Source organism: Rana temporaria, chromosome 4, assembly GCF_905171775.1.
Source record: "Rana temporaria chromosome 4, aRanTem1.1, whole genome shotgun sequence".
Classification (NCBI taxonomy): domain Eukaryota; kingdom Metazoa; phylum Chordata; class Amphibia; order Anura; family Ranidae; genus Rana; species Rana temporaria.
Genome location: NC_053492.1, coordinates 360,466,076 through 360,492,004, shown reverse-complemented (window position 1 = coordinate 360,492,004; position 25,929 = coordinate 360,466,076). Strand labels below are relative to the sequence as shown.

General features: G+C 40.5%; 1 protein-coding gene across 3 annotated transcripts in view; it reads left to right on the top strand.

The window, feature by feature from the left end:
- The window catches only part of SYNE1 (spectrin repeat containing nuclear envelope protein 1), a 595,717-nt gene that overhangs the window by 536,218 nt on the left and 33,570 nt on the right, over positions 1-25,929 (top strand). For 2 of the 3 annotated variants that reach the window (XM_040350885.1, XM_040350884.1), the window contains 7 exons: positions 2,118-2,305; positions 4,244-4,394; positions 12,212-12,394; positions 13,452-13,589; positions 16,416-16,607; positions 18,043-18,367; positions 20,493-20,561. In XM_040350885.1, the coding sequence (XP_040206819.1) occupies positions 2,118-2,305; positions 4,244-4,394; positions 12,212-12,394; positions 13,452-13,589; positions 16,416-16,607; positions 18,043-18,367; positions 20,493-20,561 (1,246 nt within the window). The remainder of the gene's footprint in view (positions 1-2,117; positions 2,306-4,243; positions 4,395-12,211; positions 12,395-13,451; positions 13,590-16,415; positions 16,608-18,042; positions 18,368-20,492; positions 20,562-25,929) is intronic. The other variant, XM_040350883.1, reaches the window with a different exon arrangement.

Genomic DNA, 25,929 nt, shown 5'->3' with positions numbered 1-25,929 from the left:
AGTGATCACCCCTTTCTGATATCAAACAATAAATAAATCAATAGATCTATATAGACCTACTTTTTATGGCACGTTAATGGATTTACTTGATCTTTATTTGTATATATTATATAAGTTGATTTAGTTATTTTGTGGTCACATAGTTAGGGGTAAGCGCTGTACACATATTTTGCTATGTTAGAATAATGTGATTGATGTTATAGCAGCTTTAAAGATGTAAAATCTATTATTTATCGATATAATAATTGTAAGAGTGCAGTGCTTTTGAAAAAATAAATCAGTTTTGTTTTGACTTGGTAAAAATAAAGTTTCTTGAATAGTACTGAAGGAATCGTGGGGGTACCTAAGGCACAATCAAGTAAACATTGGCAGAGGCCGCTTTCAAGTTTCTGTTAAAAAGTGATTCTGAATCACAGAGCTTGACAGTTTCAAACATGTTGTTGAACACTTTGGATGGAAGTACTTTTCAGAATATACTAGATTCCTATGTGCTTAAATCTAGTCATTATGTGGATTTGAACTGGTCGTAAGACATTGTATTGAGTAACTTACTGTTTAAGACTGTTTTGTATTTTACTTCCATATGTTTGCTTTCCTTCTGTTTATTGCATCTGTTGCATTTAAGGTTTTAAGCACATTCCCCTACCTCTAAAGTTAATCTGTCCCTCTGTTTATGCTTTTTTTGGTGTCTTTAATACCATCTACTGTAAATCAGTGACCAGGAACAAGTGATTTCATACCCCATTGGCTAAATGCTTGTTCCTTGTCAGTGTCTTCAGAAAGTACTGAACACAGAGACAGCCAGGCAATTGACATTTGCAGGAGAAGGTTATCAATGGCAGCCTCTATTTCTGTGATTTTCTGCAATCGGATTATCCTTCTCCATAAGGAGTATAGAAGATGTACTCTATTGTATTCAGCAATGATGGATATTATTTGACGCACTGACATTATTACAAACTCAGCTGAAATATATTATGTAAGTCACTGTTAGCCCTGGTTCACACTGGGCTGCGGGAGTGAAGCCGTGCGAGTTCAGCTGAACTCGCACGATTTCACTCCCGCCGGCAGTTCCGATTTCGGCCGCGATTTAAGAGACATCTGTGCAGATTTCTGCACAGATGTCTATGTAAATCGCGGTCCGAAATCGCAAAAAGTAGTACAGGAACTACTTTTTGAAATCGGTGCAGCGCCGCACCGATTAGGACGGTGTCATTGCCGACAATTGGCGGCAAATGCCGCCGATTTGAGATGCGATTTCACATGTGAAATCGCATCTCAAATCGAAGGAAATCGCACCCAGTGTGAACCTGGGCTTAAGATTCCAGCTTTCACTTTTTTAGTGCAGGTTAGGAAATTAAAACATCATTGGGGAAGATACTAGGTTGGGAAGACTATATGCACCACATTCTGCTACTGATGAGCAGGACGGGAAATGTTAAGGTAGATTTCGGTTGCACATGATTGGATTATAACAGTCAGTGGAGCTTCATCTCATTCCATACACTGATGCCTCGTACACGCGACCAGTTTTTCCCGTCGGGAAAACTGCCATGACAGCTTTTTGCCCGGGAAAACTGGTCGTGTGTATGCTCCATGGCAGTTTTCCCGACAGGAAAACTGCGGGGAATCATGGCAGGAAAAATGAGAACATGTTCTCTTTTTTCGTGCCGTGATTCCCGGCGGTCTTTTTCCAGCAGTTTCCCTATGGGAAACACAGTGGTGGAGCATACACATGGCCGAGATTCCCGGCCAATGGAAAAACCAAGGGGAAAGTTACCGAGCAGGTTCTCAGTTTTCCCCCTGGGATTCCCTGTGGACTTTTTACCTCCGAGAATCCCGATCGTGTGTATGAGGCATAAGAGAACCTTCCCTGGCAAAAAGAACAGCCTATTTATCAGCCTATTTGCCTTTAGAAGATCAACTTAAATGCATCTAATCTTTGCTTACAGCTTGTATACGTCAATAAAACTGCATCACGTTTACAGTCTAGTATAGTGTGTTTTTATATCTTGATAGGCACAGGTTCAGTACTAAATAAAAATCCTGTTTTGCATGTATTGTAAGAAAACAAATGTGCTATGTGGCACCATGTCATTTTGAGGCATTTATTTCAGGAACTCCAGAGAGACATAGAGAAGCACAGTACCGGAGTTGCATCGGTTCTAAATCTCTGTGAAGTACTTCTGCATGACTGTGATGCTTGTGCCAATGACAGCGAATGCGATTCCATTCAGCAGGCCACCCGCAGTCTTGACCGCAGGTGGAGGAACATCTGTGCCATGTCTATGGAGAGGAGACTCAAGTAAGTTTTTAAACATGTGGGTCCAGGGAAAAGCAGGTTATGAAATCATGGTGTAATTTAAACAAAAATTAGCTTCTTTTCTTTATCAAAATACTAACCAGTTGCTCAGACAATTAGTTACAGTCATCAAAGAAGTCAACATTTTTTATTAATTATTAATTGTAATAGAATGCCAGTCAAATTTAATTTGTATTACTATTTTTTTTTAAGTAAAAGAGCATTGAATGTTGCTGCCTGTGCCCTGTTTAGGAAAATTTTCTTGAGACCCTAATAGGAAGTCTACAGGTAACCCCCAATAGATATGGGGAATTCCATGTTTGATAAATGCCACCAAAAACAAGTGTTACATGGGAATATACCTCCTCTATTCCTGTTTTGGTTAAAAATATTTATATTTTTCATCACTATTTATTCTGGTGATAATTTGTGGTCACCATGGTAAATATCGAGAGTGAATCTCTTTAATGAGGAACAAGCAATGATTAAACCTGACAGAGGTTCTATTACTCACACACTGCATAAAACTAGATAAAATATTTTGGCTGGAAAGTTTATTTAAGCATATTGTTCACCAAGCAGTGAAAACTAAAATATAATTTACAACATAAATGAGTAGCAGACCAGAACATGCTCCAATATAGAACTTTCACAAGCCACCATCATGACAAATTAAAGGGGTTGTAAACCCTCAGGGTTTTTTACCTTAATGAATTCCATGCATTAAGGTGAAAAACCTCCTGTGATGCAGCTCCCCCCAGAGCCCCCATTTTACTTACCTGAACCCTGTCTTTCCAGCGACAGGAATGAGCACACCAGCTCCAGCCTGTGTCTCGGGTCCTGATTGGATAGGTTGATAGCAGCGCAGCCATTGTCTCCTGCTGCTGTCAATCAAATCCAATAATGCGGGAGGGTGCATGTGATCAGCACAGGGCCAATCAGCCCTGTCCAGACAGAGGGTCAGGGGTTAAGCAGCCTCATAGGACAGTCAGAGTAGAATGAAAGATCCTCCTACAAGCTTTAACCAGACACTGATAGAAGTCACAAGACTGCTATACGGTGTATACTGCTGATGAGAAAAGGTATTTAGCTGTTTACATTTACTAAAATAATTCAATTTCCATGTCCTGTGTAGTGTGGGAGACCTGATATAGTGAATGCAAGTCCCTAGGTTTAGTAACATTTTAAGGGATTCTAAAATTTAGATTCAGCCCAGGTTCACACCGGGTTGCGGGAATGAAGCTGTGCGAGTTCAACTGAACTTGCACGATTTCACTCCCGCATGTCAAGCCTGATTGCGGACGCAATTTCCGAGACATCCGTGCAGGTTTCTGCACTGATGTCATTGTAAATTGCAGCCCAAAATCGCAAAAAGTAGTATAGAAACTACTTTTTGAAATCGGTGCAGTGCCACAAATGCAACGTCGCACTGATTAGGACGGTGTCATTGCCGACAATTGCCACTGATTTGACATGTCAAATCGTACCAAAAACAGGTTTTTGTTTCATACTGGGTGACCTCAGCAACTTTCAGCTAGTCTGGATTTCTGATGTGTTGCTGCACAAATATGGCTCCAAAGTAAGCCAGCTGTCACTTTATTCATTACTATACTTGCGTTCTAGTTTGGGAACATGCATTTATACCTGTCTCATTCATTCAGCATGTTCTACCAGCTCCAGCATGTTTACAATGTTCCTTTGTTCAGTCCTTACTGCAGAGGTTCAACTAGAAAGCAACTGGTTTGATCCAGCAGAAGCAGTTGCACATCGATCAAGTTTAAATGTCATGACCTGGCTAGCCGCCACAGTTTTTTTTTTTTTTAATGCCACAGCTGTTGCTTGTAAATCATTCAGTAGCCGGGACCAGTTATCACTAGGTATTGGCCTCTAGTACACATTAAGCAATGTGTCGTAATAAAAGATTTTTGCCTCTACTTCTAGGATCGAAGAGACATGGCGCCTTTGGCAGAAATTTCTGGAGGACTTTTCGCGCTTTGAAGACTGGCTGAAAATTTCAGAACGGACAGCTGCCTTACCTAGTTCTTCTTGTGTGCTTTATACAGTGGCAAAGGAAGAACTGAAAAAATTTGAGGTTATTTAAAAACTTATTTAATTTTGATATAAGATGCACTTGTTTGATTAACATTTCCATAATTAGAAGATTAGGATTCAGATAAAAAGCCATCCCTGCCAAGTGAATATACTATATATATACCGTATTTATCGGGGTATTGCGCGCTCCGGCGTATAGCGCGCACCCCTAAAGTGGACCCGCATTCCTGTAATAAAAAGATTTTAGTACTTACAGTTTTGGTGTCTTGCGCGGCGTCCATCTGCGGCCTCGTCGGGTCGGCGTCCGTCTGCGGCTTCGGTGGTGTCCTCCTCGTCGGGTCCGGAGTCCTTCTGCGGTGTCCTCCCCGCTCGATCCCCGCTTCCCGCACTGAGTTTGAACTACTGCGCCGGCATATACCAAGCGCAGTACACTTGTGTATAGTCGGGCAGGCTCGGCTCCTCTCGCGGTCACGTCCTGTACGTCCAGGACGTAACTGCGAGAGAAGCCGAGCCTGCCCGACTATACACGAGTGTACTGCGCTCGGTATATGCCGGCGCAGTAATTCAAACTCGGCGCGGGAAGCAGGTATCGGCGCATATCGCGCACCCACGATTTTGCCCTGAATTTCAGGCCAAAAAAGTGAGCGGTATATACCGATAAATATGGTATATATATATATATATATATATATATATATATATATTGAGATATATCTATCTATCTATCTAGATAGATATTTATCTATATATATGTATATATATATATATATATATATATATATATCTATATCTATATATATCAATCAAAGTAGCTATATAGATATATATCTAAATTTATATATATATATATATATATATATATATATATATATTTATATTTACATATATATAGATACATATCTATCTATCTATCTATCTAGATATATAGATATATATTTATCTATATATATATGTAATATATATATATCTCAATGTAGCTATATAGATATATATCTAAATTGATATATATATATATATAACAAAAAATGACAGAGGGGCACGTACTCCAATTGCAAAAACGGTTTACTGTTAGCTTGATGAAGAGCAGGGATGCTCGCAACTGTACAGTAGCTATTTTTGACATGATTTTGAAGATTACAGTAAACCGTTTTTGCAATTGGAGTATGTGTCCCTCTGTCGTTTTTTGTTGAATATCGGTGGATGATTGGGAGCCCACCCTGACATTTCTCCAGAAAATTCCGAAACAAGAAAGGGAAGCAACCCACCCAAAGTTTGGATATATAGTTATATATATATATATATATATATATATATATATATATATATATATATATATATATATATATATATATATATATATATATATATATATATATAGATATCTATATGTATAGATATAAATACAGTTGTGCTCATAACTACCCTGGCAGAATTTATGATTTCTTTGTTATTTTTCAGAGAATATGAATAATAACACAAAAACTTTTCTTTCACTCGTGGTTAGTGTTTGGCTGAAGCCATTTATTATCAACCTGTGTTTACTCTTTTTAAATCATAATGACAACAGAAACTACCCAAATGACCCTGATCAAAAGTTTACATACCCCAGTTCTTAATACTGCGTATTGCCCACTTTAACATCAATGACAGCTTGAAGTCTTTTGTGGTATTTGTGGATGAGGCTCTTTATCGTCTCAGATGGTAAAGCTGCCCATTCCTCTTGGCAAAAAGCCTCCAGTTCCTGTAAATTCAGAACTTTCACTTTATTCTGCTGTAGCCAATGAAAGGTTGACTTGGCCTTGTGTTTTGGATCATTGTCATGTACGTCCCATGCAAAGGGAAAATGGGGGCAAGGGGGAAGGGGAGAGCAGGGGAAAAAGGGAGAAAGGAAGAAGGGATATAAGGAGGCAAGCCCCCCAAGAGTCCTGGGGATCCCCATATACATACAGATTCCCATAAATTCCACATCCATCCCCTCTATATCCCTCTGTCAAGAGGTAAAAAGTTGTATGCAGAATTCAATGTCATTCAGAAGGAGATCTACTCAACCAAAAATTGAGAATTATTTGTTGTTTTTTTGGTTACCTTGGGCCAGATTCAGAAAGAATCGCGGCGGCGTAACATATCGTCTTTACGTTACACCGCCGCAAGTTTTCAGCGTAAGTGCCTGATTCACAAAGCACTTACCTGTAAACTTGCGGCAGTGTAACATAAAGCCGTCCGGCGCAAGCCCGCCTAATTCAAATGGGGCGTGTATCATTTAAATTAGGCGCGCTCCCGCGCCAAACGTTCCGCGCATGCTCCGTTAGTAAATTTTCCGACGTGCTTTGCGCAAAATTACGGCGCCCCGACGTGTTTGTGAATGGCGATGTGCGTAACCTACTTACGCCGAAAAAAAAAATATTTAAATTCGACGCGGGAACGACGGCCATACTTTAACATGGCTGGTCTAAAGTTAAGGCATGAAAAAGCAGCCTTAACTTTGCGACGGGAAAAAACGACTTGCGGCGACGTAACACACGCGAGTAGCTTCGTGGATCGCCGTAAAAGCTAATTTGCATACCCGACGCTGGAAAATGACGCGAACTCCACCCAGCGACGGCCGAAGTATTGCAGCCTTAGATCCGAAGGCGTACGAAGCCGTAAGCCTGTCGGATCTTAGCCAAAAGCTGTCGTATCTTGTTTGTGAATCACAAATTAAGATACGACGCGGCACATTTGAAAATACGCCGGAGTATCAGTAGATACTCCGGCGTATCTCTTTTGTGAATCTGGCCCCTTGTTTCTATGGCAAAGATTTAAGTTATTTGTCCTGGTAAGGTGATATTCATACTGTCCCAAATAGAGAATAATAAGTTTCTATAAAAAGTAGGTATAAATATATCTTAGAAAGAAACGTTGTTCTTCCAAATAGCTGTGAATTAATTTAAGGGAATATAATAAAATATAACTTTTTAGTATAATTATCTTGTGGATATTATATCATAGCATATACTGTGGTATTACTTTAGATAATAAATATTATGTAAATAAATATTAGTTTTAAATAAATGCTAAATCCCCCAGTACTATTTGTGTCTTATATCAAATAAATCAATCTTGGTACAGCATTAGGAAGTGTTTTGTTTTAGCAATAGTATGAGAAATACAGAATATTTAGATGTGGGATGGTAAAAGGATTTTATCACTGACACAAATGTGTGACTTACATTTGTTTTGAATCATTTGGAAACTGTCACACTGAGAACGGAACCAGCCACAGCAAAACAAAGTTGTGACAGTATGTAACTGAAAGAAAGAAAACACACTTACATATGTGTGACTGTCTAATGGCCATCAGGGTCTGTGATATGAGTCATTGAATATGCAGCACATTTCTGCATCACAGCTGTCAGTACCGTCCCCAGCTGTCCTCTATACATGCACCTGTTGGTTTCTCATACTCCCCCCCCCCCCTACTGCAATAACAGCTGAGATGAAGGGTACACATTTGTTTTCACTCAAAGTCATCATAGATGTTAGATAGATAAGTCAATACATCTTTTTTATTAGTTACTGATATATAGCCAATTATAATTAATACATGTAATGGCTCAGTCATTGATACAGATATTTCTTAAAAAGACTCAGGCCTCGTACACACGACCGAGTTTCTCGGCAAAATCCAGCAAGAAACTTGCTGTGATTTTTTTCTTGCCGAGGAAACCTGTCGTGTGTACATTTTTCAACGAGGAAACTGTCGAGGATCCCGTTGAGCCAAAAAGAGAGCATGTTTTCTTTTTCCTCTACGGGAATGGAGAAACTTGCCTTGCTTGCTTGGGCAAGATAAAAAGTTGCAATGACCGCCGTTGTATTCCCTATGGTGTCTGCTAAAAAAAATATATATATGATGTTTGGGGGTTCTGAGTAATTTTCTAGCAAAATAATGATGATTTGTACATGTAGGAGAGAAGTGCCAGAATAGGCCCGGTATGGAGGTGGGTATAAAAGCAGGGGTTAATCGCTATATGGTCTTGGCCATCATACTGCAGCTCAGTTTCAGGGGCTTTGCAGTCTTCTTATATCCTAGGTCATCTTTATGTAGAGCAACAATTTATTTTTTCAGATCCTCAGGGAGTTCTTTGCCATGAGGTGCCATGTTGAACTTCCAGTGACCAGTATGAGAGAGTGAGAGTGATAACGCCAAATTTACCACACCTGCTCCCCTTTCACACCAGAGACCTTGTAACATTAACAAGTCACATGACATAGGGGAAAAAATGGCTAATTGGGCCCAATTTGGACATTTTCACTTAGAGGTATACTCACTTTTGTTGCCAACGGTTTAGACTGTAATGGCTGTGTGTTACATTATTTTGAGGGGACAGCAAATTTACGCAGTTATATAAGCTGTATAAGCTCTCACCACTGCAGCTGTCACATAGATAGCACATCAGCCAAGGATTTTGGGGCTGGGTGGGTGCAGTTTGGTGGGGAAAAATGACACTTGTTCCCCATCAGGTTCGCTCCCCTTGTGATTGGCAGTGGGCGGAACCATTGCCAAATGGTAGCCTGCTATTGGCTATATAATCCACCCACTGCTTGTTGTCAGTGTCAGTTGTCAGAAAGTGGAATTGATCCAGAAGTAGTGTCTCCTCATCAGTTTCCTCATCAGTTTCCTGGACAGAGGCGGAGGTAGCAGCAGCAAACTGTGCTGCTAGACAGCGTATAGAGACAGACACTATGCTTGTTTATGTACACCAACTTACAGTTTGTTTTAATTACTTTCCATTATTGTTATCTACAAACAGGAAATAATTATTTTTCAATTTGATACAGTAATAGTGCCAATTTGTAAAAGCGGGCCAATTATGAAATCTGAATCTGCTGCACATTTCGGTAAAGCTACCAAAACTGAAGGCAGGGTTTTTTTGTTTAAACTGACACAGGACCTTTTAAGGGGCAATACCACTAGAAAAATTGTAATAATGCTTTACTGTACCCCCTGACAATCTCTGGCATTCAGTAATTAAGATGTAACTAAAATAAAACTTTTATTTTTATTTTTATTCCGCGCTTAATCACTTCAATACAGGGCTTTTTCACCCCCTTCCTGCCCAGGCCAATTTTCAGCTTTCAGTGCTGTCACACTTTGAATGACAATAGTGTGGTCATGTGATGTTGTACCCAAATTAATGATAATTTTTCCCCAAAAATAGAGCTTTCTTTTGGTGGTATTTGATCACCTCTGCATTTTTATTTTTTGCGCTATAAACAATAAAAGAGCGACAATTTAATTTTTTTTTTTTTTAACTTTTTGCTATAATAAATATCCAATGTTTTCCTCAGTTTATTCTTCTACATATTTTTGGTAAAAAAAAAACACAATGGCCCGGATTCACAAAGCACTTACGCTGACGTATCTCAAGATACGCAGACGTAAGTACAAATGTGCACTGTCGTATCTACAGTATGCGCCGACCCACATACTAAGATACGTCCATGGGACGGCGCACTGGGATACGTCCACGGGACGGCGCATGTGCCGTTCATTTTAAGTACTTGTATGGCACTCGGCCCATCATTTGCATGGGGTCACGCTTCATTAGCATGGCTCACGCCCACTTCCACCTACAACGGCTTGCGTCGAGGGAACCTAGCGTAGTTTGGGAGGCAAGTGCTTTATGAATTCGGTGCTTGCCTCTCTGCGCTATGTCGGCGTAGCGTATATTATATACGCTATGCTGGCATAAATATGCGTCAATGTATGAGAATCCAGGCCAATAAGCGTATATTGATTGGTTTGTGCAAAAGTTATATTGTCTACAAAATAGGGAATAGATTTATGTCATTTTTATTATAATTTTTTTAATGGTGGCGATCTGCGATTTTTATCATGGCTGTGACATTGAGGCGGACATATCGGACACTTTTGAAACTATTTTGGGACCATTCACATTTATACAGTGATCAATGCTATAAAAATGCTAGCTGTAGCAGCTGCTAGCGTTTTTTAGCAAGATGAATCCAGCAGGCTGGATCCATCAATCAACTTGGTACATTCAGCCTGTCCATTAACGGTTCGAATCTCGTCCAGTTCCTGCTGAACCTGACAAGATTTGTATCGTGTATGGCTGGCAAAAAAAGTCCCAAAGAAAAAAGTAAATCACCAAAGGAAATCACTCCACTGTGTTCAATGATCTTCCAGCATATTGCTCTGTGCATCCATTTTCCAATGTGTCACACAAGTGCACAGACAGACACTCACCACAATGATTTGCCTCTCTTTTAACAGATTGGAATGTAAAGCTTTATATGTAGATAGCTCAATCCAAAATGGGGGATTCTTAAATAAACAAACAGAGAGTCTCATAAAATAATTTGACAACCAAAGTACCAGCTCGCCCGGCTCCAAATCATCCAAAACATGGCAGCTCGACTGGTAACAGAGAAAAAACCCTGAGAACCGATCACCCTGTCCCTGAGATCCCTCCATTGGCTGCCCATAAAGGACCGAGTCACTTTCAAGGCCTTATGCCTAACGCACAAATGTGTACACAGAAGCGCGCCCTTATATTTAAGTGAGAAAATGAAACAACAAAACCCAAATCGAGTTCTTAGATCAACTAACCAAAAATTATTACAAATTCCCAAAGCCCGATATAAGACCAAAGGAGAACGCTGTTTTTTAGTTTAAGGACCTTGACTATGGAACCCTTTACCAACTAATATCCGAATGGAAATTGATCACCTGGCCTTCAGAAAAAAAACGAAGGACCCATCGATTCTGAGGGTCAAACTGAAGGAAAATGGATGCCAAGCGCCTTGAGGCGATTCAGTTCGCATTTGTAGCGCTATATAAGTAATTCACTCACTCACTCACAACAAATACAGGTATTCCACAACTCATAATCACCAATGAATACCAGGTTACTCAGTAGATCAGTTCTATAACATACATGTTCTCAAGCAATTGACTCCCATTCTCCACAAGATTTACAATATAAAAAGAACACAAACACTCCATATAACATTAATGTGTATTCAAGAAACTATAATGCCTAGTACACACGATCGGTTTTCCCGATGGTCAAAAGACTGCTGGGAAAACCAAGGGAAAACCGAGAACCAGCTCTGTCCCTTTTCCCCATTACACATGGCTGGTTTTCCCGACAGGAAAACTGCCAGGAGAGCTTTGGTCGGGAAAACCGGCTGTGTGTATGTTCCCTCGCAGTGTTTCCCATAGGGAAAAAAACACTGAGATTCATGGCGAGAAAAAAGAGAACATGTTCTGATTTTTTAAACCACAATTTTCCTGTCGGGAAAACTGCTAAGGAGCATACACACGGCCAGTTTTCCTGGTGAAAACCGATCGTGTGTACTAGGCATAACAATTGATTTTGGTTAGACTTACAACAACCTTTGTTTCTTTGACTTTAATTCTTACAAATATGGAGCAACTTGTCTCTAGATTTTATTATGTAGTTTATTTTTGAGACCAATTAAATGTTTTAGTTAAGACATGCATTTATTAATAGGAACAAAGCTTATTTTATGACAGGAAAGAGAATACATTTGCTTTAGCGAACTCCTTAGTGTCCCACATAACGAGATGTTATCTTTGGTCAATATTATTTCCCTGACTTTAATTTGGATTTGATGCTTTCTTTTCCTGTGCCAAACAGCACTAAGGTTGTCCCCCACTTATTTGTTCTTTTTTGTTAATGCTGAGTTTAAGAAGCCACAGATAATTTTCTTCCATATACCCAAAAATGTTCCAACACTCATATCATCTCCTATCATTTTTGCAATATAGGGAAGTGATATATTGTGCATACTAGGGTCTCACTATTTAATTTAAATTTATCTATATTTTAGGCTTTCCAAAGACAAGTTCATGAGAGCCTTACTCAGCTGGAACTCATAAACAAACAGTATCGCCGCCTGGCTCGGGAGAACCGCACTGATTCAGCATGTAAACTAAAGCAAATGGTCCATGAAGGCAACCAACGGTGGGATAACCTGCAAAAAAGAGTTACATCTATTCTGAGGAGGCTGAAGGTTTGTTTTATTAAATGCTCTCTTTGGGTTAATGCAGGGTAAGGAGACTTGGGGGATTATTTATGAAAGGCAAAACCACTTTGCACTACAAGTGCGAAGTGCACTTGAAATTGCACTGAAAGTGCACTTGGAAGTGCAGTTGCTGTAAATCTGAGGGGTAGATCTGAAATGAGGGGAAGCTCTGCTGATTTTATCATCCAAACATGTGCAAAATGCTGTTTTTTCCTTTCCTTGCATGTCTCCCTCGGGTCTACAGCGACTGCATTTCCATGTGCACTTTCAGTGCAGTTTCGAGCGCACTTCGCACTTGTAGCGCAAAGTGGATTTGCCTTTTGTAAATAACCCCCATAGTCACATTAAGAAAAGCAAAAAACAGCTATGAAATGCAGACAGTCTGAAGCCTCGTACACACGACCGAGGAACTTGACGGGCGAAACACATCGTTTTGCTCGTCGAGTTCCTTGTTAGGCTGTCGAGGATCTGGGCGAGCCAAATTTCCCCATTCCCGTCGAGGAAAAAGGAGACATGCTCTCTTTTTGGCTTGACGAGATCCTCAACAGTTTCCTCGTCGAAAAGTGTACACACGACCGGTTTCCTCGGCCAAAAAAAAAAACAGCAAGTTTCTTGCTAGTTTTTGCCGAAAAACTCGGTTATGTGTACGAGGCCTGAGGTGCTTCCAGACCCCCCTGCTTTACCTGAATGCCAGACCATTTTGATAGCCAAAGCTCCACACTTTCTAGTAGTTTACTGTGAAACCCAGCTCAGGACTGCAAATCAATGTGAATCAAATGCACTTTTTTTATGCAACATACATTATACATCTATTTTCCTCTTTTGAATAACATTTTTGAAATGCTAGGAAGCATACAGCTTGGGTGTGTATCACCAACAAAGAATATCATAAGTATGCCAGCAATATGCACTCTGAATTTTAAACATTAAATTATGTTGAGTTAATAGATCATTTTTGCATTTTCTTTTAACTCAAATTAGTAATTCATTCTAGACAAAGAATCATCTGAATTATCTCTTTCATTTCTGATTTACTTCATTACAGCATTTTATTGGCCAGCGAGAAGAATTTGAGACTGCACGAGACAGCATCTTGGTTTGGCTTACCGAAATGGACCTTCAGTTAACAAACATTGAACATTTCTCTGAGTGTGATGTTCAGGCAAAAATCAAACAGCTTAAGGTGAGCCATTGTTTTTCTGTGTGAAAGACAGGATGGAAATTCTAGTTAATTATAACCTACTTATACTATAATTACCAGCTTAAGGGACTCTGCCTAGCATAGGTAAGCTTTGAAGAGGATAAGAATTGACCTAAATAACATATGCAGTGTAGAAATATATCATCGGTAAACATAATATTAAAACAAGCAAACTTGATGTTCTAAGGCACATAAATTAGACCTGTATTTTGCCTGTTCTTGCCTTTCTGCTTCTCCATTCAGCCTTGGTGAGTTAAGGCAGCTTTGTGTAATCCCAATTCGGAACTTCAGTTAGAGTGTACACAAGGTTGTTGTCTCACCATTCCCATATGACAATGCTGAACAATCACCAAGCACCAGCACTATCATACTATCATACTGTGCTCTATAGTGAGTTTGCTGTAAAGCCCAAATTCAGTTTGGGCAGCATTAGAATTGAAAAGCTGCACCAACTATAATGCTGCGTACACACGACCGTTATTCATGTCATTTAAAAAAAACAAAATTTTTCTCAATGTGATTCCTCTCAAACCTGCCTTGCATACACACGATCGTGAAAAAAAATGCTTGAGCAAAGCGCGGTGACGTACAACACATACAACGCCACTATAAAGGGGAAGTTCCTATGGTGCCAGCCTTTGTGCTGCTTAGTCTAATTTCCCCGTCTCATAACTTGCTTCTGAGCATGCCAGTTTTTTCCCCCTCGTTAAAGCGTACACACAATAGTTTTTCACAAAAAAAAAAATAGAGCAGGTTCTAAATTTTTAACGCCCATTTTTCTCATTGAGAAAAATGCTCTGGAGCCTACACACGACCGTTTTTCGCGACCAATTAAAAAATGTAATTTTTCTCGTCATGAAAAACGGTCATGTGTACGCGGCATTATACTCACCAACTCTTTGGGAATGTGCCTTAAAGACTCCCCTGGTTACTTAACCAGCAATGCTTGTGTTCTGAGTTGAATGATGCTCAACATCATTCAGCCCACTTCCTGTTATCCCATTATAACAAGGTTTGGCCCCTTTGGACTCACATGAGAATGCTGCTGATTGTGGCACCATGTACTTGTGTGGCACTGCTCTCTGCAGCATTTAGGATATAGCCACTGCCATAGAAAGATGACTAAGATGACCTGTGATGTCACTGGACTGGACCAAAGAAGCACGTGATTCAAGCCTGAGGCTCTAATTGGCTTCAGAAAAGGGTGGACTCTGGGCGCAGAGCACTGCACCCTGAGCCCATTCAGTTTTGTGACATTAGCAAATTTAATATTCGCTAATGTCTTCCTGCTTCTCCTCCTGGCCAATCAGGAAGCGGGTCCTGAGTCTTAGGACTCCCAGCCAATCAGATCCCAGGACACATTTCCTGTTAGACCAGGAGTAGAAGCAACGACCCCTGCTTTTCCCTCGACAAGCTGGTATGAGGAGCAGCATCGGCCTCCTAAGGTAAGGCCACTGATCGCCGCCATCCATCTCCCATGGGGCAGGGGGGTCCATTGATCGCCGCAGTCCCGTGGGGGAGGATGGGTGACGTTAATGCGAGTGAGGGGGCAGGTTTATTTGCCGCGCCCCCCCAAAGAATATGGAGCACCAGCCGCCACTGTTTATTTTATATTTCTAATCATTAATATTAAAAAAAAAAACATTTTTATTCATCGTATTTGTTAATTTTTTTGTGTTCGAATTTTGTGAAATGTTTTATATTAGAATCATAGTTTTAGGCTGCATTCACACCTGAGCGTTTTGTCGCCTGAAGCGCGTCGCTCAAAAACGCTAGAGGGGAAAAAATACATTATTCCCTATGGAGATGGTTTACATTACCACTCCAAAACGCCTGACGCCGAACGCCTGAAGCTCAAACAAGTTCCGGACCCTTTTTTGTCGCGCGTATCGGGTGGTTGCTACGGGCGTTTTGTCGCTTTAATCAATAGAACATTTCACCCAGGCAGAAGATAAAAAAAAATCTACCAACATAGCAACAAGTGATGAAAAGATGATAATTTTTCCTATTGGCTAAAATAAAAAATGTCGAAGTACAAAAACGTCGGACGACGCTGTATGCAAACGCGCAAATAAGCATAAATACGCGCCGGAAAAAACGACCGAACGACCTACGCTCAGGTGTGAATGCAGCCTTAGCGTCCTTTTAAACAGGACCAATTACACAATATTATATATATTTATTATCCATAGTGAATTTTTTTCTAAACTAACGCTATTCAAAATGACATTTTAGTTATTTTTCTGTCTATGGATGGAAAAACATATTTTTTTTTTTTAAACATTTTCCCCAAAAGAAAGCATTGTTTGTCTTAAAGTAGCTGTATAGGTGAAAGTTTTCTTAGGATAAAAAAACTTTTAATGCAGCCTCCTCCAATACTTACCTGAGCCTAATCTGTGCACAGCTGTAGCAGCTCTTTCCCTCTCCCCTTGCTCTAATAGGCTTGACTGAGACCTATGGGAGCCATTGGCTACAGCTAATCTAAGTCAAAACCTGTGAGCAGAGAGCTGGGCACAAGGTTGAGTAGGGGAACCCAAAAGAGGAGGATCAGGGTCACTCATTGGAAAACCATTGCACAGAGCAGGTAAGTATGACATGTTTGTTACTTTAATTGGAAAAAAAATATTAAAGCTTTATAATTACCGTACTTTAAAGTACTTTATTTTAAGCAATGGCAAAGTTATTTCTGAATAAAACGGTCCATAGCAGAAAAGAAAAAAACTGTTCTGGTCTAAAGTGGATGTACAAGTATGAGAACTGAACTGGTTAATAAACTTTTATATGACCAAAGTATTACTTTTCCTGAAGGCCTTCCAGCAAGAGATAGCCTTGAACAACTACAAGATTGATCAAATTATTACTCAGGGAGAACAACTATTAGAAAAGAGTGAACCTCTTGATGCCGCTGTTATTGAGGAAGAACTGGATGAACTGCGGAGGTATTGCGTGGAAGTCTTTGGTCGCGTTGAACGTTATCACAAAAAGCTCATCCGTCTTCCGGTATGTCTACAGTTACTACTTCATCAACAGTAGATGCTAGCAGTGCAAATGTTATTATTTAAAACTATAGTAATTGCATGATATCATTATTTCATCATTACTCAGAGATCAGTTTTAGTAGCATATTTATCTTTCTTCCAGTTAAATAAATCAGGCTAAATTTCTCCCTTGATACTATTCAGCGTTTAGCCACAAATGGAGGAAGGTTATCAATGGAGCATCAGAAATTGATGCATCCAGAAGCAGGTGCAAAGCTGATATAGTTACATAGGTAATAAAACACACACACAAATATAAAACCTCCATATACACTATCCTATACCCACAGTTGTTCCAGGGGAAGAACAACTTTACCTATAAATATTAGTATTCAGTTATATTATGTACATTTAGGAAAGAATCCTTTTTTAAAACAATCTACTGAGCTGGCCAGAAACAACTCTTGAGGGAGTCTATTCCACATTTTTACAGCTCTTTCTGTGAAGAAGCCTTTCGATATTTGGAGATTAAATCTCTTTTCCTCCAGACGTAAAGAGTGACCCCTTGTCCTCAGTGATGACCTTAAGATGGATAACTCTACACCGAGTTTACTATATGGACCACCTATACATACACTTATACAGATACATCCGAATAATGTTCAGGGCTGCACATCTTTCACTGTGTGCCTGGAAAACTCAGATATGCAAGTGCACGAGGAGACACGAGGAGACATGTCCGATGAAAACGGTCCGCGGACCGTTTTCATCGGACATGTCTCCTGGGAGCTTTTGGTCTGATGTGTGTACACACCATCAGACCAAAATCCCAGCGGACAGAGAACGCGGTGACGTAGAAGACACCGACGTTCTCAAACACGGAAATGCAATGCTTCCACGCATGTGTCGAATCAATTTGACACGGTCGAACATGTTGGACACGGAAAATGTCCGCGGCCCAGTTTCCGTGGACATGTCCGACTGTGTGTACGGCCTAGCGGACAGGTTTCCATGTCGGACATGTCCGATGGTTAGTACACCTAATCGGACATGTCCGCTGGTTATGACGTGTAACCAGCGTCCCGAAATCCCGCGCATGCGTCGAATTGATTCGACGCATGCGTGGAAGCATTGCACTTCCGTGTTTGAGAACGTCGGTGTCTTCTACGTCACCGTGTTCTCTGTCCGCGGGGATTTTGGTCTGATGGTGTGTACACACATCAGACCAAAAGCTCCCAGGAGACATGTCCGATGAAAACGTTCCGTGGACCGTTTTCATCGGACATGTCTCCTCGTGTGTACGGGGCCTAACAGTTATTGAAGCTCTCCATGCTGCTTTGGACATATAAATAAACGGTTCTTCATTCTGTAGGAGCCTCTGTGCTGCAGTGAAAACAACATGATAGTCCCTTAACCTTGAATTTCACCTTTCTGTTTTTTCTGTCTATTATTTCTAGTTGACAGATGATGAACATGACTTCTCTGACCGAGAGGTGGATGGAGATGAGACAATGGATCTGTCTGATCTGCAGTGGCACACAAAAAGTTCAGGTGGCATCCTCTCACCTCTGCCTTCTTCAAACCACTCACTGTCCCTAATTGTACCAATGAGGAGTGAAAGATCAGGTCGAGATACACCAGCTAGTGTGGATTCCATACCACTGGAGTGGGATCATGACTATGACCTCAGCCGGGATTTAGAAACCGCAGTCTCCCAAGCATTGCACTCAGATGACGAAGATGACAAAAGTTACTTTCTTCAAGGAGCAACTGGTTTAACTGGTAAAATACTCTATCTTTTATATGTTCATGCTTATATGTAAAATGTTATAAAGCTTTGAAGTGGTCTCGACAGACTGCTATTGTTGAGAGTTATGGCACCTTGACACAAGGCAGATTTTTCCTATAATTTGCTTGTGTGGCCTTGCTTAAGGCTGGTGCACACTGGCCAAATATCGGCTGGTATTAGCCAGTTCAACAGAAACCAGCCGACATTCGGCCAGTGTGTACAGCAGCCTGTCTGACAGAAGCCAACCTATTGTCTGAATGGCATGCAGGAAAGCCAGCAGCCGATCGGTATCTGATGTTTTATCTGTGTTTAAATCAGAATATTGAGTTTACATCTGTTACTGTGTAAAACAACCTTAATTGACCTCATTATTTAAAATCGAACAACCTACACTGTGGGCACAAACCTTAACTATGTAGATCTTAATTTTTGCAGAGAATGCCTAGGTTTGGCCAACCACTTTCTGTAACTTATTTGGTCATTGAGGCTGAACTTGCATTGAAAAAACAATAGAAAGTTGCCTTTATCGATGTTGAGATTTTTAGATTAAAATACTCTGGGTTTTGACACTACTAATGGGATCAAGACACTGTGCAGGGGATACAAACCAGTATCTGAGGGTACCTGCTTTTAATTTTCACACAAGTTTAGCCAGTTCTACAGATGTACTTTAAATGTACATCTGTCAGTATGTACATTTTTTATTTGATGAACAGTGAAAGTTTTTAAATTCAGCCCTTGAAAAACGCATTTTATCTGAAATGGTCTTGGAATTTTTCGTAATATGGGTGCCTGACATGTTTGTATATTATGTTAAAATTACTAATATGTGTTCAATATTTGTTCAAACCTTGCTCAAAGTTTGCATGACAGTTATTTTGATTGTTTGGTTAATTGGTAGTACTGTTATTGAGGTCCACCAATAGGTAAGGGCGACCTCATTGCTGCATACATTGGAGAAGGAAGAGCACTATTTTTTTTAGAATTTTTTATGTTTAATTTTGTTTTATTAGGTTTTAACACATTAGAGTACAAAAAAAATCCATATATACTGGGCATGTCAGACCATGGAGACATACAAAGGTCCATGTAAAAACATTCACATATCAACATATCATGGTACATGTTGAAGCTAAGGGGAACAACAATCCATAACTTATGGCATAAGTAGAGTCATACTAGTTGAGTAGAGGCATAGAAACCAGATGGTTGATAATCGAATTCCCAGATATATCTGATAAGTAGTCAAATTATCCCATGAGCAAATTGTAGTTGGGACCTCCTCTATGCAGTAACCACTAATAATACAGCTAAAAAAAATAAAAAATAAGGGGGGGTTGAAAGTGTGTACACGAGGGGGGGGGGTAGGGGCTCCCAACTCTCATGACTAGACCTGAAAGGAATCATCCCTCCTACTAAACCTTATTATAGATAAAGGAGGCAAAATTGGAGGAGTCACGGAAGTGATTCCGAACTGTCCAAGTAAGGCCATGAGCTTCAGTAACACAATTGTTTTGCTGTTTCACCTCAATGTTTACAGGAGCAGAGAAGGTAATGGGGGGGGGGGGGGGGGCGGAGAAGAAGTAAGAAGTTTGTTTCATGCTTTCCCATGCAAGGTGGCTTGTGGTAGCAACTGACTATGATTTAAAGCAATTAAATATAAAACGCGAGCCGATTGGGGTTAGACATTAAAAGGCCTCTGAAATACAGTATTTAAAACTCACTATTCTTAACTGGAAGTGGTTGCAGTTTATACATGCAGCGGTTTGTTTATTAAAAGAGTAGGAAAAAAGACACACCTCGATTAATAACATTATCAGATAATTACTTTCATTTTTTGGGGGATATTTGACTGCTAAAGACTGCAGTTGAGTGATCAATCTCATTCAGCCCTTAGAGACTGTAGAAATCTGGAAAACCATCTTATGGCTTGTGATTTTTGAATGAGCATGGCATATCCAACTTTGTTACCGATAGCTTCACTGTGACTAATGTATTAGGGACAAACTGGACTGTGTAGTAACTGCTGATCTATAGATGGTGTCAGTCACAATTATCCAAAGGATCCAACAAATCTGGACCCCTTCAACATACTCAGCCTGTCCTTTGTCTTTACAGATGTAGAAATTTCTGAAAGTCCTGAAGCCTATATTAAACTTACTGAAAATGTTCTGAGAAAGTCCACTGGTAGGCTGAGTGCCGAGATAAAAAAAAAAAACAACTCTATGTATAACTTTCACAGTTAGTCTGAACATCACGTCACAGCTTTAAATCCTGTCACTTTATCTAACCTCTCCTATGTTACACCCCATTCTGCATGTATAACACCTAACCTTTTATATTCAACACCAAAAGAGCAAAACTAAAACATTGTTAATCAGATATAGCTTCATGACCTATATTATTATGCAGTATGAAAAATATCCATGAAAAAGCATTGCATCCCCTGAGAACATGTGCTGGACTGGTGCACGTACTGGGGTTACCGTAATTTACTAAAGGCAAATAGACTCTGCCCTTTGCAAGTTCAGTTGCTCTAAAGCTTAGTAAATGAGGGGAAGCTTTGATTATTTCTATCATCCAATTAGGTCCAAGCAAAAACATAGGGCCAGATTCACAGATGAAATACGCCGGTGTATCTACTGATACGCCGGCGTATTTTCACATTTCCCGCGTCGTATCTTTAGTTTGAATCCTCAAACCAAGATACGACGGCATTTGGGTAAGATCCGACAGGCGTACGGCTTCGTACGCCTTGGGATCTTAGGATGCAATACTTCGGCGCCCGCTGGGTGGAGTTTGCGTCGTTTTCCGCGTCAGGTATGCTAATTAGCTGTTTACGGCGATCCACGAAGCTACGCGCGCTCGTCGCATTCTCTTATGTCGGCTTTTCCCGTCGTAAAGTTACGGATGCTATTTCAATGGATTATATTTAGACTAGCCATGTTAAAGTATGGCCGTCTTTCCCGCGTCAAATTTTGAATTTTTTTTTTGCGTAAGTCGTACGGGAATAGGAAAGGACGTAACGCACGTCGCCGTTCAAAAAATTACGTCGGTGCGACGTCATTTCGCGCAAAGCACAACGGGAAATTACAAAACGGAGCATGCGCAGTACGTTCGGCGCGGGAACGCGCCTAATTTAAATGATACACGCCCCATTTGAATTAGGCGGGCTTGTGCCGGACGGATTTACGTTACGCCGCCGCAAGTTTACAGGCAAGTGCTTTGTGAATCAAGCACTTGCGCTGAAAACTTGCGGCGGTGTAACGTAAATGGGATACGTTATGCCGCTGGAATTCTACGTGAATCTGGCCCATAGTTTTTTTATTTTCCTTGCATGTGATTGGGCATTCTTTGTAAAAGTGAAGCTTTACCTCATTTACTAAGCCTTGGTGCAACTGCACTTGCAGAGTGCACAGTCTATTTGACTTTGGTAAAGCAACCCCACTATGTTGTGTAATGTGCACCTCACTAAAAGAGTACATGGTTTGTTTCTGTAACCCTATACAAGTACTAGGATACATGCTTTGTACTTTTGTACGTATCTATGAACATAGCGGGGACTGCTGTTATCCATAAAGTTCACTGAAAGGCTTGCATTATTCCTGAAATACACCTTTATTAATAAAATAATATACATATTTATTGACATGATAAGACCACCCAAAGACAACCTCGTACACACGATCAGGCTTTTTTGCCCTACCAAACTCACATCAGAATTCCGACAGAATTCCATCGGAGGAAAAGAGAACATGTTCTCTATGTAAACTCCAATGGAATTCCACGGAATATCCAATGGAAAAACTCAGATGGCCATACACACGGTCGGAATTTCCGATGGAAAAAGTCCATCTGACTTTTTTCATTGGAAATTCCGATCGTATGTACGAGGCATTAGGATGATGGTCAATGAACCCTGCAATTTATATTTCATATTTCCAACATTTGCCTAATGCTCAACTTAGTAAACAAACTGATGTGTATGTGATTTAAGCCAATAGGAAAGACTGTAAAAAAAAAAAAGTATTTTTATATCTGCGCACAGTGGTAATCCACAATTTAAAAAACCTTTATACTAAACATCAGTATGGGGTTGTATAAAATTTAAGGATCTAAACCCCAAAACACAAATGTATTATTCTGCAACCTGCCAATACTTGGATGTAATGCCATCAATAGTTTTTGTTTTGTTTTTAGGCTAAGAACAGTTAAATCAAGCATAGAAAAATACCTTTTTATGCTGGCAGAAATCAATTTATTTTTTAAAACTTCTGTGCACGACACTGAAATCTTAAAAAATAGATCAGCTTTTCTAGATATCTTTTGTGAACTGTACAAAACAACGCCCCCCTGGGTAATGGAGAAGGGGAGATATTTGTAATCCAAATCAGGAAAGCAGCTTAGGGTGACAACTCCTCCACCCTAGTAGTTGGATTCAGGAAGAAGTGCCTAACATTAGGCAGGCGTAGCATATCTCATATACGCTACCCCGCCGTAAGTTAGAGAGGCAAGTGCTGTATTCACAAAGCACTTGCGTCCTAAGTTACGGCGGCGTAGCGTAAATGTGCCGGCGTAAGCACGCCTAATTCTAATTGTGAAGAGGTGGGCGTGTTTTATGTAAATAAAGCATGACCCCACGTAAATGACGTTTTTAACGAACGGCGCATGCGCCATCCGTGGACGTATCCCAGTGCGCATTCTCCAAATTACGCCGCAAAGACTTATTGGTTTCGACGTGAACGTAAATTACGCCCAGCCCCATTCATGGACGACTTACGCAAACAACGTAAATTTTTTTAAATTCAACGCGGTTCCGACGTCCATACTTAACATTGGCTGCGCCATCTTTTTGGTGGAATACCTTTAGGCCTGAAAACGCCTTACGTAAACGGCGTATATTTACTGCGACGGGCAAGCGTACATTCGTGAATAGGCGTATCTTGCTGATTTATGCATTCTAGGCATATATCAACGTACACGCCCCTAGCGGCCGGCGTAAATAGACAGCTAAGATACGACGGCGCCGGCAGTCGTATCTTAGCTACATTTAAGTGTATCTCAATTTGAGAATACACTTAAATATACGACGGCGCAGATTTAACAGTTACGACGGCGTATCTACTAATACGCCCGTCGTAAGTTTCCTGAATCTGGCTATAGGACAGCAAGTGTGTTAATGGCCAGATCACCTGGTGAAAATAAAGGCAGCCATACATGGATCGAAAATGCAGCTAGTTCAGCAGGGACCAGTTAAGTTTCTATCCATGTATGGGCAGGCTGGGTGTACAGAATTTGATCTACCAAATGAGTTCTGTACAACCAGCCTCTTGGGTTTTCCTTAATAAATAATACTGCTGTGTAAAAGAGTATAATGCCACTCAAGGTGTTATGATGATGAACAGGTCCAGTGTCTCACGGTGATTAACCACTTAACCCCCGGACCATATTGCTGGTCAAAGACCAGAGCACTTTTTGCGATTCAGCACTGCGTCGCTTTAACTGACAATTGCACAGTCTTGCGATGTGGCTCCCAAACAAAATTTGGTGGTATTTGATCACCTCTGCGGTTTTTCGTTTTTGCGCTATAAACAAAAATAGAGCGTCAATTTTGAAAAAAAATAATATTTTTAACTTTTTGCTATAATAAATATCCCCTCAAAATATATAAACATTTTTTTTTTCCTCAGTTTAGGCCGATACGTATTCTTCTACATATTTTTCGTAAAAAAAATCGCAATAAGCGTTTATTGATTGGTTTGCGCAAAAGTTATAGCGTTTACAAAACAGGGGGTATTTTTATGGCCTTTTTTATTAATATTTTTTAGTTCTATAAAAATGCATTGGATTACTATAAAAATGCCACTGGCAGTGAAGGGGTTAACACTAGGAGGCGGGGAAGGGGTTAAGTATGTTCCCTGGGTGTGTTCTAACTGTAGGGGGAAGTGGACTGACATGGGGAAATGACTGATCTTCTGTTCATACATTGTATTAACAGAAGATCAGCATTTCTCTCCCTGAGGCCCCGTACACACGTCCGAGAAACTCGACGGGCAAAACACATCGTTTTGCTCGTCGAGTTCCTTGTGAAGCCGCCGAGCCAACTTTTCCCATTGACTAACGAGGAAATAGAGAACATGTTCTCTTTTTGGCCCGAGGAGATCCTCGTCGGTTTCGGCGAAAAGTGTACACACGACCGGTTTTCTCGGCAGAATACGTCTGCCATCGAGTTGCTGGCTGAATTCTGCCGAGAAAACCGGTCGTGTGTACGGGGCCTGACAGGACCGGGAGCTGTATGTTTACACACACAGCTCCCGGTCCTCGCTCTGTAACGAGCGATCGCGTGTGTCGGCGGCGATCGCGCCCGATGGGCACGCGCACGGGAGTCAGGGGCGAGCGGTGGGCGCGCGTGCCTCCGGCGGCGGGCACGCTCCCCTAGTGGCCTGCGCGAGAGCCGACGTATAGCTACGGGCTCTCGCGCCGGCTGGTCGGCAAGCAGTTAAAGTGCTCTGTTAAAATACAATAGCACCAAGTGTGTGCATGAGGAAAGCAGGTCTTTTTTTGTTCAACTCACTGATTGAACAAAAAAAAGATCATTAATGTATGGCCTGCTTAAGGGGAAAAAAAATAAACAAGGATGTAGCCACTTAATGTAAGGAATGGTAAGCTATAATATTCTAAGGTTTTGATACTGTTTGTAAACAGCGAAAATTAATCAGCTGTGACTCGACAAAATTTTAAGAAACCTTTATTATGGGAGATGCAGCTTCAAATGAATATGAACAATTACTATTAATCAAAGATCATTAACTTGGTAGACAACAAGTTAAAGGCATTGGTAAAAATATCTGACAACAATTTTAAACAATATTAATGCTATCTGTAGGAAAAGCAAAAAGGAAATATGGGAATAATCAATAAATACATTTAAATCAGCCACTGAGGTAAAAAAAATGTTACACTCAAAAGATTAACGTGTAGGTGCATTAGTAGCAACCAACACTATGGGTATCATCTTTGCCTGTTTCCAGTTGATCTGGTACACGTGACAACTTGGCTCACCCCCTATGGTAACTCATAGCTAACATTATCCATCAGAGACTTGAATCTTCTGAATGGCTTAAGCCCTGTATACGTGATCGGTTTGTCCGATGAAAACAGACCGATGGACTGTTTTCATCGGACAAACCGATCGTGTGTGGGCCCCATCGGTTTGTTTTCCATCGGTGAAAAAAATAGAACATGTTTTAAATTTTTCCTATGGATAAAAAAACGATAGAGAAAAACGATCGTCTGTGTGGAAGTCCATCGATCAAAAATCCACGCATTCTCAAGTCGGCGCATGGTCAGAAGCATTGAACTTAATTTTTCTCAGCGTGTCATAGTGTTTTACATGACCGCGTTTGGCACTGTCGGATTTTTTACTAATAGTGTGTAGGCAAGACTGATGAAAGTCAGCTTCATCGGATATTCGACGAAAAAATCCATCGGATTAGATTCCATCAGATATCCGAGCGTGTGTACGAGGCTTTACAGACCTTTACCAGCAGTCCTA